Source organism: Ascaphus truei, chromosome 1, assembly GCF_040206685.1.
Source record: "Ascaphus truei isolate aAscTru1 chromosome 1, aAscTru1.hap1, whole genome shotgun sequence".
Taxonomy (NCBI): Eukaryota; Metazoa; Chordata; class Amphibia; order Anura; family Ascaphidae; genus Ascaphus; species Ascaphus truei.
Window position 1 is genome coordinate 517502732 of NC_134483.1, and position 12172 is coordinate 517514903.

The 12172-nt window shown below is 44.0% G+C and overlaps 1 protein-coding gene across 1 annotated transcript in view; it reads left to right on the forward strand.

Annotated features, from left to right (window-relative positions):
* The first annotated feature begins 1379 nt into the window (after positions 1–1379).
* LOC142463893 (uncharacterized) overlaps positions 1380–12172 on the forward strand; it is a 34902-nt gene continuing 24109 nt past the window's right edge. The window contains exons 1-2 of the mRNA XM_075566762.1: positions 1380–1754; positions 8323–8392. Of these exons, the coding sequence (XP_075422877.1) occupies positions 1380–1754; positions 8323–8392 (445 nt within the window). The remainder of the gene's footprint in view (positions 1755–8322; positions 8393–12172) is intronic.

A 12172-nucleotide genomic window follows, 5' to 3' on the forward strand; every position in this document is an offset into this window, starting at 1 on the left:
ATCTCCTGCTATAAATGTGGGAAGAAGGGACACATCTTGTATGACTGCAGGATGGGTGATTCGCGACACCGGAGTCCATCCCCCACGAAATTTCCGCCTCAGGTTATGGTTTGCGGGGTGTATGCGTCCGATACCGACCCACCCGGGATTCCCCAGGGCGGAGACCCCCCAGCTGAAGATGACCACCGGTGGGACCAGTAGCCTTGATCCGGGTGCTAGTGGACGGGATCTACTCCTCTGCCCTACTAGACACCGGGTCTCAAGTCACCATCATATACAGGGGTTTCTATGATCGCCATCTTCAGAAGCGGCCCCTGCGACCAGCCGAACATATCAAGGTCCGCGGCCTAAGCAATGACGACTATCCCATCGACGGCTTGGTGACTGTGGACTTGGAAAGACAACAGCTCAACACGGGAAAGTCTCACCCCATGAAGGTGGACGCCTTGGTGTGTACAGAACCCTGAGATACCCCCAAATACCCCATCATCCTCGGTACGAATGCTGATATCGTACAAGCTGTCATACGGGCCTATCTACATGAAACTAACGAACTCCCTGTAAGGAATCCGCTCCTGGCTTTGATTATAGCTTTTGCAGACTTCTGCATTTGCAAAAGCTTCCTCTGGCAATCAATGGCACATGTGCTGCCTCTCATTGCAGCTTCTGCCATGTGCTTCATCATTGGAGGAATACTCACACACCCTCCTCCTGTGATTGGATCTCCGCCCTTTATATCCTGGGCTTTGGCACTGAAACAGTGCCGAGCATAAATTCCTACCCTGGACGTTACTGTCTCTGCCATAAGCCACCCTGGCTTGTATCCTGGTGTACTAACCTTTCTGGTTCTTGTCCCTAGTTCCTGAGGCCGCCTGCTAGTTCCATGCGGGGACCTGTTCCTGACTTCTCTGCTGAAGCGTTATTTCCTGAGGCCGCCTGCTAGTTCCATGCGGGGGCCCGTTCCTGACTTCTCTGCTGAAGCATTGTTTTCTGAGGCCGCCTGCTAGTTCCATGCGGGGGCCCGTTCCTGACTTCTGTGCTGAAGCGTTGGTTTCCCGACGCTGCCCTGCAGTGTACTTCGGCCAGCCTGCTGTCTCCCCCTGCTGAGACCGGCGTCATGGGCCGAGGCCGTTCCTCACAAAGAGGCCACTCCCGCGCTCACGCTCCTAAGCTGAAGCAGGGAACTCCTGACTACCTGTTGCCGAACTCCTGCTTGAATAACGACGATGCTGCCTTCTCCAATCCTGACCCTGCTACGTACAACTATGAACTGCGCACTCCGGATCAGTCTGCGCGGACTAAGGTCGGTGATTATATAACCCCACCTCAGCCCCGCGGTCCGGTCCCGGTTTGTGGCGAGCACAATCGTAACACTCCCCATGTCTAGCCTGCAATTACAGCTGGTTCAAGCCGACCCAGCCCCTCCCACAGCCCCATCGGATGACTACGGGTTGTTGTTCTGTGGCCGGGGAGGACTGACACAACTCTTCCCAGGAGAGACACAGAGGGTCCCCACTTGGTGTGCCTACGTGGACCGGCTAGACGAAGAGCAACAGTACTCGCTAGAAAGCACCCCAGAAGAGGATGTGCGCCGGGGATATCGCCTCATACCCGAATTTCGCTATTGGCCTGCAGCCATTCCCCAATGGATTTTTGTAATGGTACAGAACCTGTCGCCCTTCCCACTGGCCATCGATTTGGGCCAGCGGATAGGGAGGATTTATCCGGTCAGCTCAGTAGAAGAGGCCGTGCAAGTGAACACGACCCGCGGGAACACTGGCGGGAGCTGTCGCAGGTGGAGGCGCTGCACCCGTTATAAGTTATTGCACGAGTACCCCAGGCTCTCCGTGGCAGAGACTTAGGCCCTGTGAGCCTACACGTGATACAGCACATAGTAGCGGCCTGCAAGCGATAGGAAGCAGGGCTCCACCTGTGTAAGGGCAGGTTTGCCAGGAGTTATCATGGGTTTCCCCCACCTCAAGCAATTGCACTAAGGAAGTGAAGGCAGGTCACCTGACTCTGTGTCCAATCAAGAGACACAGGGGCGGTGCCTGTTGAAACTACTTAGGGCATAGCACTTCCTATTTAATTGGTCAGGGTGTTCAGAGTGAGTGAGTTAGTTGGAGTAGACCTGTTAGATCTATAGGACCATAGGTGGACCAAATACCTCCTACCCTGCATAGGGGATAGGGGAAGAGCTAGACCCACTCTGGGTGGCCCTTGGCCCAGAGTGGCACCAGGGGACATGCTAAAGGAGGACAGCTGGCTGAGAGCAACTGTCTGTAACTGTATGCTGTATCGTGTGCTGCTGGGACTTGAATAAAGTGTCCTGATTTAAAGATACAGTTGTGTGAGACTGGAATCTCTCATCCCTGGGAGGGAAGTTCTACTGTATGGATTCCACCCCATATCCCTTGGGCCTGCAGGAGATGGGGGCGCTGCACCATTGAGAAGAACAAAGGCACAACCCCAGAAACCTGTTCTGTTGTCCCCAATGTCATCGCGGGAGACTCAGGTCCTCCTGTTGCCAGCAGGTATGCACCATACTCAGACATGTAACAGGAGAGTTAGTTCCCCTAGAGGATCCTGTCTGATGTTGGGGGGCGGGGAGGTGTTACAGATGCTAGTGCTAAACTAGGCTTGCTGTTAGCTAGCCTTGGGCTAGGCAGACTAAGATGATCTGCTGCTTTATACTAGCCCTACTTGCCTAAATGGCACTGACAGATGGAAGCAGCACACAGTTCTCCAACCATCACCTCTTGTCCCCACCCAAACCACTACTGATTCCCAAGCCTCCCACCCACACCAAGCACCAGACAACCAGCCACTCCACTATTTAGTATCAAACAAATGTACTTTATAATTATACTACTGGTTGTAATAAAACAAAAACATCGAATTATATATTAGATAAAGCAAAGAACAAGGCAACTGAGGCCGGGGTGAATGGACGGGCACTGGACACACACAGACAGGGGTCCGTCCACTCAGCCACAGTTAAATGTTTGACCTGACTAATTGGTATAACACAAACAACTATACAACCATCATGAAAACAGAAAGAGAAAGGACCTGGTAAACTGAAAGCACTCAAGTACCTAAATGTAATGATTGTTAAATTTAAGAATAATTTTATTTATAATCATATTAAAATAAAGGGGTATAAATAGAAACAAGACAAGTGCTAAATAGTATTGGTCAGTAGCACTGATATATACAAAGCAAAATATGGCATTTCGCCTAGGTAGTTATCAAGGGTAAATGGCAATCGTAATGAACTAATATCCTCTTAACTGTAACTATATTTATTTCTATATAGAGAGATGTTATGCTTAATTAGCGCCACTTGATTGTTATGATCATATGTATTGTGGTGATTAGAGTAACAAATCCAAAGTCATGATCCTACCCATATATTGCTGCTAAGGCAGCTGAGATGGTTTACTTACTGTGAAGAGAGTATTCAAAGTTAACTCCTGACCTTAATACCTGTACTACAAAATAATTAAAAGAGTGGATGGTGTGACTTCCGTTAATGTTCACTGTAGTCAGCTTATAGTATCACCAAATAATTAAAAGAGTGGAATTCTCAAATCCCTATTACACTCGTACTCAGTCAGAATATGCTGGCCCACTGGTGTCTGATCAGGACACTGAAATTTGAGCCGCTATATAGTAAATATAGGTTAGAATTATATGTTAGACTTAATTATCATAGCTAATACTATAGATCATTGCTATGTGAGGGTTTATAAAGAACTTTGTGCGAGACCAATCTCCTAATTTAAGACCTTGGTCTGTTCCCAAATATCCTTCCTTAATAGGGTTAAAATATAGTTGTTACCATATTCAACAAATAGACAGATAGCCAGCTACACTTCCAAACGAAAAGTATATACTTATGCCATGGTATATTAACCTTCTTATAATAGCTGGATACAAGGTATAAACTTACATCATCAAAATGTTTCTAGATGCAATATTTGTAGCTATAGCGTTGGGAAAAAAGGCTAGTCCTATACTGGCTAAGCTGCCATCCGTATCTTGCTACAATGATTGTAGCTGTAACGTTAGGAGAGAGAAGGTTAACCGTCAGCCGTGAGGCTGTTAGCACTCTTGCACGAGTGCTGCCCTCAGATCGTGCAGATTGATCATAGATAGTTAGCCTTAGGAGTAAATTTATCCTTAAATATATATATAATTCTGCATTTCTTAATGAGACGAGAGTCTAAACATCTATTATTACTGCTCTTTGATAAAGCGCAGTTGTCTGTGTGAAACGCGTAAGAAATTTTCTCCCCTTGCTGCTCTGTATTATTATTATTTTTACTTGGAGTTTATGTACATTACATATATATATTCATTTCCTTGTTATATATTTGTAAATCACTACACATATATATTTTTTTTTTTTTTTTTACACAAATATTATATGATACATAATTTATTGTCTATTAACACATATATTTTAATCACAAATCGTATAGGAGATTATTATTGAAATCACATAGTACATTATATATGTTCCATATACACACTATTTCACAGCTTAATTTAAAAGCTTTTTCACAGCACGGTTTTCTGTGCTAGTATATATACAGCACTCACTATAATATATTGCCCAAATACATACCTCACCGTATGATTTATATATTTTTTTTATTTATTATCACCAATCCATTGCTATAATTCATCATATACATATTATAATATGTTTATATATACAGTATATATACAGCTGAGATCGTTATTTTTAACTGTTTATATTTGTCTTTCCTCCATTGAGAACCACTGCGCATGTGTGAGTAAAGGGACATTGATTTCCACATACTGCTGATTGCGCATGTGCAACAATTAGATTAGGGTGAATTGGACTAATTTGGACACCTATATAACAGGACACTGTGGGACACATTGTTAGAACCCCTGAGGAAGAGAGCAGCTCACTCTCGAAACGCGTAGGGTTAATTTCGTGTGGACCAGAACCAGTGCATTGCTATTGCCTGCAAGTTCCGTGACGAATCTGCTGTTGAAAATCATCAAATCCGCTCGAATCTGCTGTTTGGAAACCGCGAGGAGAGAACGCCAGTGCGGAGGGAGGCCCACGCTGTCTAGCGTGCACAGCTTTTCCTTTTGGCCCAAAACTCGGCGCAGCAGCGGTGGAAGCTGCACACATCCACTGTGCTAAATCTGCCAATCTGCGGGGAAGCGAGGATCCAGAGAGGCACACACAGTCTGGCGTGTTACAACCATCTCCCTGACCCTGATGCTGATGCGGTAGCAGTGGTAGCTGAAAAGATAGAGGGGATACTCTCAGATATATCCACTGCTTGTATATATCTTTCGTCCGGTGAGTGGGCAATCCACCCAGTGCAGCTGTCACATGGTCCCATATTAATTGTCCTTAATTGTTACCCATTGTAATTTTCATTTGTACATGTTTTGTATGTCCATGTGTTTTAATTATTTTATTAAATGTTGTCATTTTCAATTCACCCTTGATCTCAGCTGATATATAATTAGTATTAGTATATGTTGTTTGTTTTAACAGTATTACACTATGTTCTGTGTTTTTTTATTCTTTTTTTAAGCACATCTTTATCACCTGGAATCCTCATCGGTCTCCTCCTGGTGGTGAATATATCCTTTCATGTTGGCGCCTTTCAAATACTAATCCTTTTTTCCCTTTCTTGTTATCTGACCAGGGGGTCAGTTTTTTAGTATATAGGCAGCCCCCTAATTTAGGGATTGATTATCCATATAGTTAGCGCTACCTAAACTGTGTTTTCATCTTTTGCTCTGTAATGTGCCAATAAATAGTTTTTGTGCTAGTAGACCGCAGTCCGGTTCAATTTTTCCTGCATAGCAGATGCACCGCCTCACAACTCCACTTAAACATCTATTAGAGCTGACTGAGAGTAATTAAAATCAATACGCCGACAGCCGTTTCACGCACATTTGCGTGCTTTCTCAAGGCTTGTAGTAGTACAGGGTGTAAGGAATCAGGGGTCACGGCGGTCGCAGTGTGACCCTCCCTTACCACCCTGTTGCCTCCGCTCCACTCCCCCTCCATCGGTACCCCCGCCGGACAGCTGCTGCTCTGCACGCAGCGGGTAAACATGTGGCTGCCATTAGACCTGCATGTGCGCTCCCCAGCCTTACAGAACGGGCGTCAGGCACTCATAATTTATTCCCCCCTCTGGGGCTTAGACCACGCCTCCGGCAATCACACGGCTCACGAGCGCACTCCCCTGCCTCTCAGCTGTCCTCAAGAGCCCTCATCAACACAACCTATCCAGTGCTGCTCCACACACTCCTCCTCCAGCCCTGCCTCCACCTTCCATTGGTCAGCCCACCTTTATAATCCCTATTCTCCCTGCTGCACATCGCTCTGCATAGTCTTTGCTAGTGGATGTGTACTTTGATTGTCTCTTCGTTACAGTACTACTCAGGTTCTGACCCCAGCTTCCTCCTGACTACGCTGCTTTTCTCGTCCCTCGAACTCGGCTTGTACCTCGACCTCCCGGATCTCTCTACTCCCTGACCTCGGCAAAGGCAATCACTACGGCTCTTCTGTCCTCTGGAACTGGCAAGTACTATAGCAGTAGTATCCTGGCCTGGCAACACAAATACCACACTTCGGACACGCTCTTTCTGCTGCGGGTGCGTGTATACTTACGTCCCACCTCAGTGGTAGGGGCGGGTCTGGTCTGCGGGCAGCACTGAAGTAACACAGGAGGTACGTGTACCTAACCTGTTGTGCCTTTTATACCTTTTGCTCTATGGTCGTTGGTGGTTAACACTTTGAGTGACTGAGTGTTAGGTGTTAGAAAACAGAGATTGCCCGTCTCAAGATAGCATCAGTTCTTATGGAAGATAAATGTATATTTATCAGAATGCGGGTAAATTGACAAATCACTATGCAGAGTATGTCTCCATAGAAAATAGCATACTATAAGGAGTCCATACACTGTATGTAAGTATTGTACATGAAATTGAATCGCAGGTACAGTATTCTGGTATTTATTGACTATTTTTCAATGGCTAAAACTACTTTTGTTATTTTAATAGGAATTCCATATATAGTATGTGCGGAACATAACAATAGGTATCCAGAGAGAGCATCACCCACAAATCCAACCATGGTAAGTGTACAGCATTGGTCATACCAAAAAAAAAAACACTGGTAGACTGTAATTGCTTGTTATTATTATTATCTTTGAAATGCATGTCCTTATTAGATGATGGCTGTAATAGAGGATCTGATAAAGGAAGAATAAACTAAACACGCATTTATCCCATTTGGAGTGAGGCTTTCCAAGTTGAAAATCCATCTGAACTCCCTCCTGAGCAGTTCTTGGTCCCAGTCACCACATCTTGGACATTGGTTAAGTTGGTCTATCTCCATGAATTTTACAACTTTAGAGTCACCCTTACTGTATGTTCACTATGAACATGTCGTGCTACCGGAGTGTCTGCTTGGTTACGAACCGCACCAAGATGTTCTAAGAGTCTTTTTCTTCAACTGTCTTTTAGTTTTTCCTACGTATTTTTTGGAACAAATGCACTCTACAGTATTAGATAAATTACACCAATAGTCTGTCAATTTATGAAGCTGTGAACTGTAAAGGTTTTGCTCTTGTTCCAGTTTTTAAATGATTTTGATATTTTCATATATTTGCAAGGCTTACATTTGGTGCATTTGAAATCTCCATTTAGTTCAGCTGGTAACCATGTTGGTTTATGGTGTTGTTCAAAGTGACTTTTGGTTAGTATGTCTCTAAAGTTCCATGGACGTCTCCCTGTAATCGAGGGATATGGCGTCAACATTTCTTGTAGATCTTTATCCGCTAGAAGGATGTGCCAATGTTTTTTCAAAATGTGTTGGATTTGGCCCCATTCTTGATTATATGTGCCGATACATCTAGTTATTCTTGGTCCATCATTGTGTCTTTTATCTTGGAGGAGGTGCTGTTTGGGAGTGTGTTTCACTTTTTTGTATGCCCTTTTAATCACTTTTTGAAGAAACATTTTGGTCATTAGATTGGCCTGAAATTCAAAAGATTCCTCGGTGGAGCAGTTTCTCTTGATTCTGAGAAACTGTCCCACCAGGATATGTCTAATTAGGTTCTAAGGATGGTGACTTTTGGGCTTGGAGTAGATTGTTAGTTGCAGTTGACTTTCTATAGGTATTAGTCTTCAATTCATTGTCATGACCTCTTGTTATGTTGAATCAAGAAAATTGATCTCGTTTGCACTGAATTCATACGTGAGTTTTAAGTTTATGTCATTGACATTTAAAATGTCAACAAACTCTTGTAGGGATCTACTGTCCCCATCCCATATTATCAGCAAATCATCGATGTATCTCACCCAAAGGGTGATGTTGTTGGTATGTATTACAATGCCTCAGAGTAAACTATTTCTGCTTCCCACCAGCCCAGGTATAGGTTTGCATGAGATGGGGCACAAGTGGTCCCATCGCTGTACCCTGGGTCTGGAGGTACAGTTTTCTATCGAACAGAAAATAGTTTCTTGTTAGGACATATTCCAGTAGTCTGGTTACAATGTCATTATGCTCCTTGTAGCCTTCTCCTCTGTTTAAAAAATATTTAATGGCATCTAAACAGTACCTACATTGTGGGGGATGCTAGAGTAGAGCCCTTCTACATCTAATGATGCTAGTATGGTGTCATGATTAATGGAAGCCATCCAGCTTCCTAAGAACATCCTTCTATCTTGTTTATAGGATGGAAGAGCCATAACAAAAGGTTTTAAGATTTCATCCACGTATTAGCTAGTTTTCTCTGTCAGGTAGCCAATGCCCGATACAATAGGATGCCCTGGTGGGGGTACCTTCCCTTTGTGTAACTTTGGTAGTGTATAGAACGTTGATACATGTGGGGGTTTTACCAACATAGAAATCTGGGCAAATGGGCGCAAAGGGATTGAAGGCAAACAAATGTGTATAGAGAAGATACCAATATAATGTCTATAGTAATGTGGGAAATTATACTTATCTCCAGATAAGAGTCCTTTAGAGATTGTATGTTACAACATACCATCTCTAAAGGACTCTTATCTGCAGATAAGTACAGTATAATTTCCCCCATTACTATGCAGTTTATATTGGTATCTTCTTCCATACACATTTGTTTGCCTACAAACACTTTGCGCCCATTTGCCCATATTTCTATCAATAAACTGTGTGAGGGGACCAGGAAAATCCCCTGATATGGACTATGGCAGCAAGACTGAGGCATTGGATTTTCTATTAATTGATTTTTATTTATTTTTTATTGGTGGTCTTAGGTTCTTTTATCTCTGTGAATTTAATTAAGTTTTTTTATATCTACTTCGCTTTTATTGGTTTGCTTTTGCATTTGTCCTATTGTTATACTGTTTTAAATAATGTCTTAGCGCTTCCTCCATTTGTTCCATTTTTCCCAACATAAACTCCTTCTCTTTTTTGGAGAGCACCTTTACTTTCACCCCTTCCACCAAGATAGCTGAAAGTTCTTTCATATATAAACTTGCTGGATTAGAATCCAGTGTAGTGTAACATTTTTTATCACTGAGAATTCTAAGTTTCTCCTTAATATAGTCTTCTGTAGACAGGACTACTATGTTCCCCCCTTTATCTGAGGGTTTTATTACTATTGATGGTTCTTTGGATAGTTCTAACAAGAAAGCTCTCTTCTGGAGTTAGATTATCATTCATAGCACCTTTAGACAGTGATTTCAGATCCTCAGTGACCAAACTAACAAATACTTCCACATATCTTGTGGTGGTAAGAATTTACATTTCGGTTTATGCTTAGAGAATGTTACTTCCCCCCGGAATTCTAGATGATTCCCTTTTGATGCCCCATACCTTGCCCTGTAACTCGGGAAGCAGGGGGTCTCTGAGGCAGAAGTCAATGCGGTTCAGCTCAGGGGACCCCCTGCTCCCGCACACTATTATTAAAAATACATTAATGCTGCTTCATTACCATTGCAGATAGCCGCTACGGTAAGGAATTATTGTTTATTGATATGTGTGTTTTGACAGTAGTGAAGATGTGTAGGGGGTCTCCTGAGCTGAACCGCATTGGTTTCAGCCGCGGGGGCCCCCCTACTTCAGGAGATACAGGCCCCGTTATGGGGTGCCGGTATCCCCTGCAGAATGTAAATATCCCGGCCAAGTGACGCGGGAGCTTGTAAGTGCAGGGGATAACGGCACCCCATAACGGGGCCTGTATCTCCTGAAGTAGGGGGCCCCGGACCTGAAACCAATGCGGTTCAACTCCGGAGACCCCCTGCTCATGTACACTATTATTAAAATGTATTTATTTAGTGTACGATCGCCTGTAACAGCCTTGCATTGAGATACAGAATCTACATGCAAATGTTACAAGCGGATTTTTTTCAATCAGCTAGCGTACGTGAAGTTTAAGAACGCTAGCATGGGAAAAAAAGCAACACGTACGCTGTGGCTGTTTTGAGCACGTACGTTAGAAAATGGGCTCAAGGCCTTAGTGAATCGCGTCTCCGGCCTCACTTTTTAACAGGCGTGCTTTTTTTTTTCCATCCGGACGCAAAAGCATTGAGCTTAGTGCATAGCCCCCTATGTCTCCTGTGGCTTACATGTGTGGGCACAAGAGGTAGTCTGGGAGGAAGGGTGGCACATTTGAAAGAATACTGCATGTGCCCACCCTGTCCATGCCGTTCCCTTCCCATCTGCATGACGAACACTCATTTTTGAAATGACAAGACACTCGCCAATTGTACTTTCCTTCGTGTAACACCCAACATACTCCTTGCTTAAGAGCAACCGACTGCCCTGAGCGCCCAAAGCCGCCTGTCAAGCCTTGAAAGGGGAATGTGATAAGTGACAGCAACATCTTCATGCCCTTTAAATCCCACCTCCCGTGCTTCCTATCTGACACCTCCTGCCGTAAACCTTTGTCATATTGTATTTCACTCGGTATACCCCCTTCCCCCCATAACTTTATAAGACTCCCAAAAAGTGTCCAAATATATAAACGGCACTGAACAACTCTGCAGAGCTGTCCCCCTACCACCACACTCACTAAGGCTGAAAGTGCCTCCAGCCAATCACCAAGTGTCTTGGGTACTAGCTTCTTCTCCTTTCCTCATCCTTACTATCACCTTTTTCACCACCTTTTCTAACAACTCCTTATAACCCGGCAAAAATGTTTATACAGTACTTCCACATTCTTCCCCATCAAAATGATTTCCTTGTTTGCCAAAGGCAAATGAAAACCCAGCGGGCTCGCTAGACACAAGTACTCTTCCTTAAAACTACTCTCGGCCCTGAACCGCTGGCTACACTAAACTCTGCTCCACTATCCCCTATTATTTCTGCCCTCACGCCTTCCAGGCCTGGGAACCCCCAACTCCCTACCCCCAACGCAGAAACACCGCTCACTCCTTGAATAAGAACCGCAACACCCTACTCAGAATGATTGTAGGGGTAGATGTTACTGCTTTTAATCAAGGTCAAGCCCGCCATTACCCCTATCTGTCAATAATACATTTTTATTATTGCGCTCCCCACACTACACCTAGTTACTTCTACGAGGTTCTAAGGAGGATCCTATTCTGGTTGAGCAGGAAATCCAGTGTATTGTATTGTACTTTTATATTATCCACAATGTCTATATAACCATATATTCCTTCACTATGATGGCAGTACCATCACTTTCTAAAGAGAGTGCCTCAGTTTTGTCCATTCACATTATCTATGTATTATGCTTGGTTCCAGCACTTCAAGGACCAGGGATTAATTTTGTGTTCAGGAGAAATGTTGCAAAACATATATGTTCCATATAACTATTTGTATGTACCCAAAGTTATATTGCATTTCTACCCAATCAGGAGCTGGGTCATATTGAAGACACCTGGCCTTAAATCTCTATTAGTGTAATCATGATTGGTCACGGGGTATAAAGTATGGGGAGGGAGTCCCTAGTTAGAGAGGGAAGAGGTTTCTGAACTGAACCTGAAGCTTTTGCTGTTCCGGTTCCCGGCATATGTGCAAGTTCAGGTTCTGTTGGATCCTATGGTAGAAGAACAGGGAAATCTCATGGAGGGTGTCCCTGCAACTAGATCTGTAGGGAATTCCCCAGTTACCCCAGTTGGGAGTGTGTGTTTCTGTATTGAAAGTTGT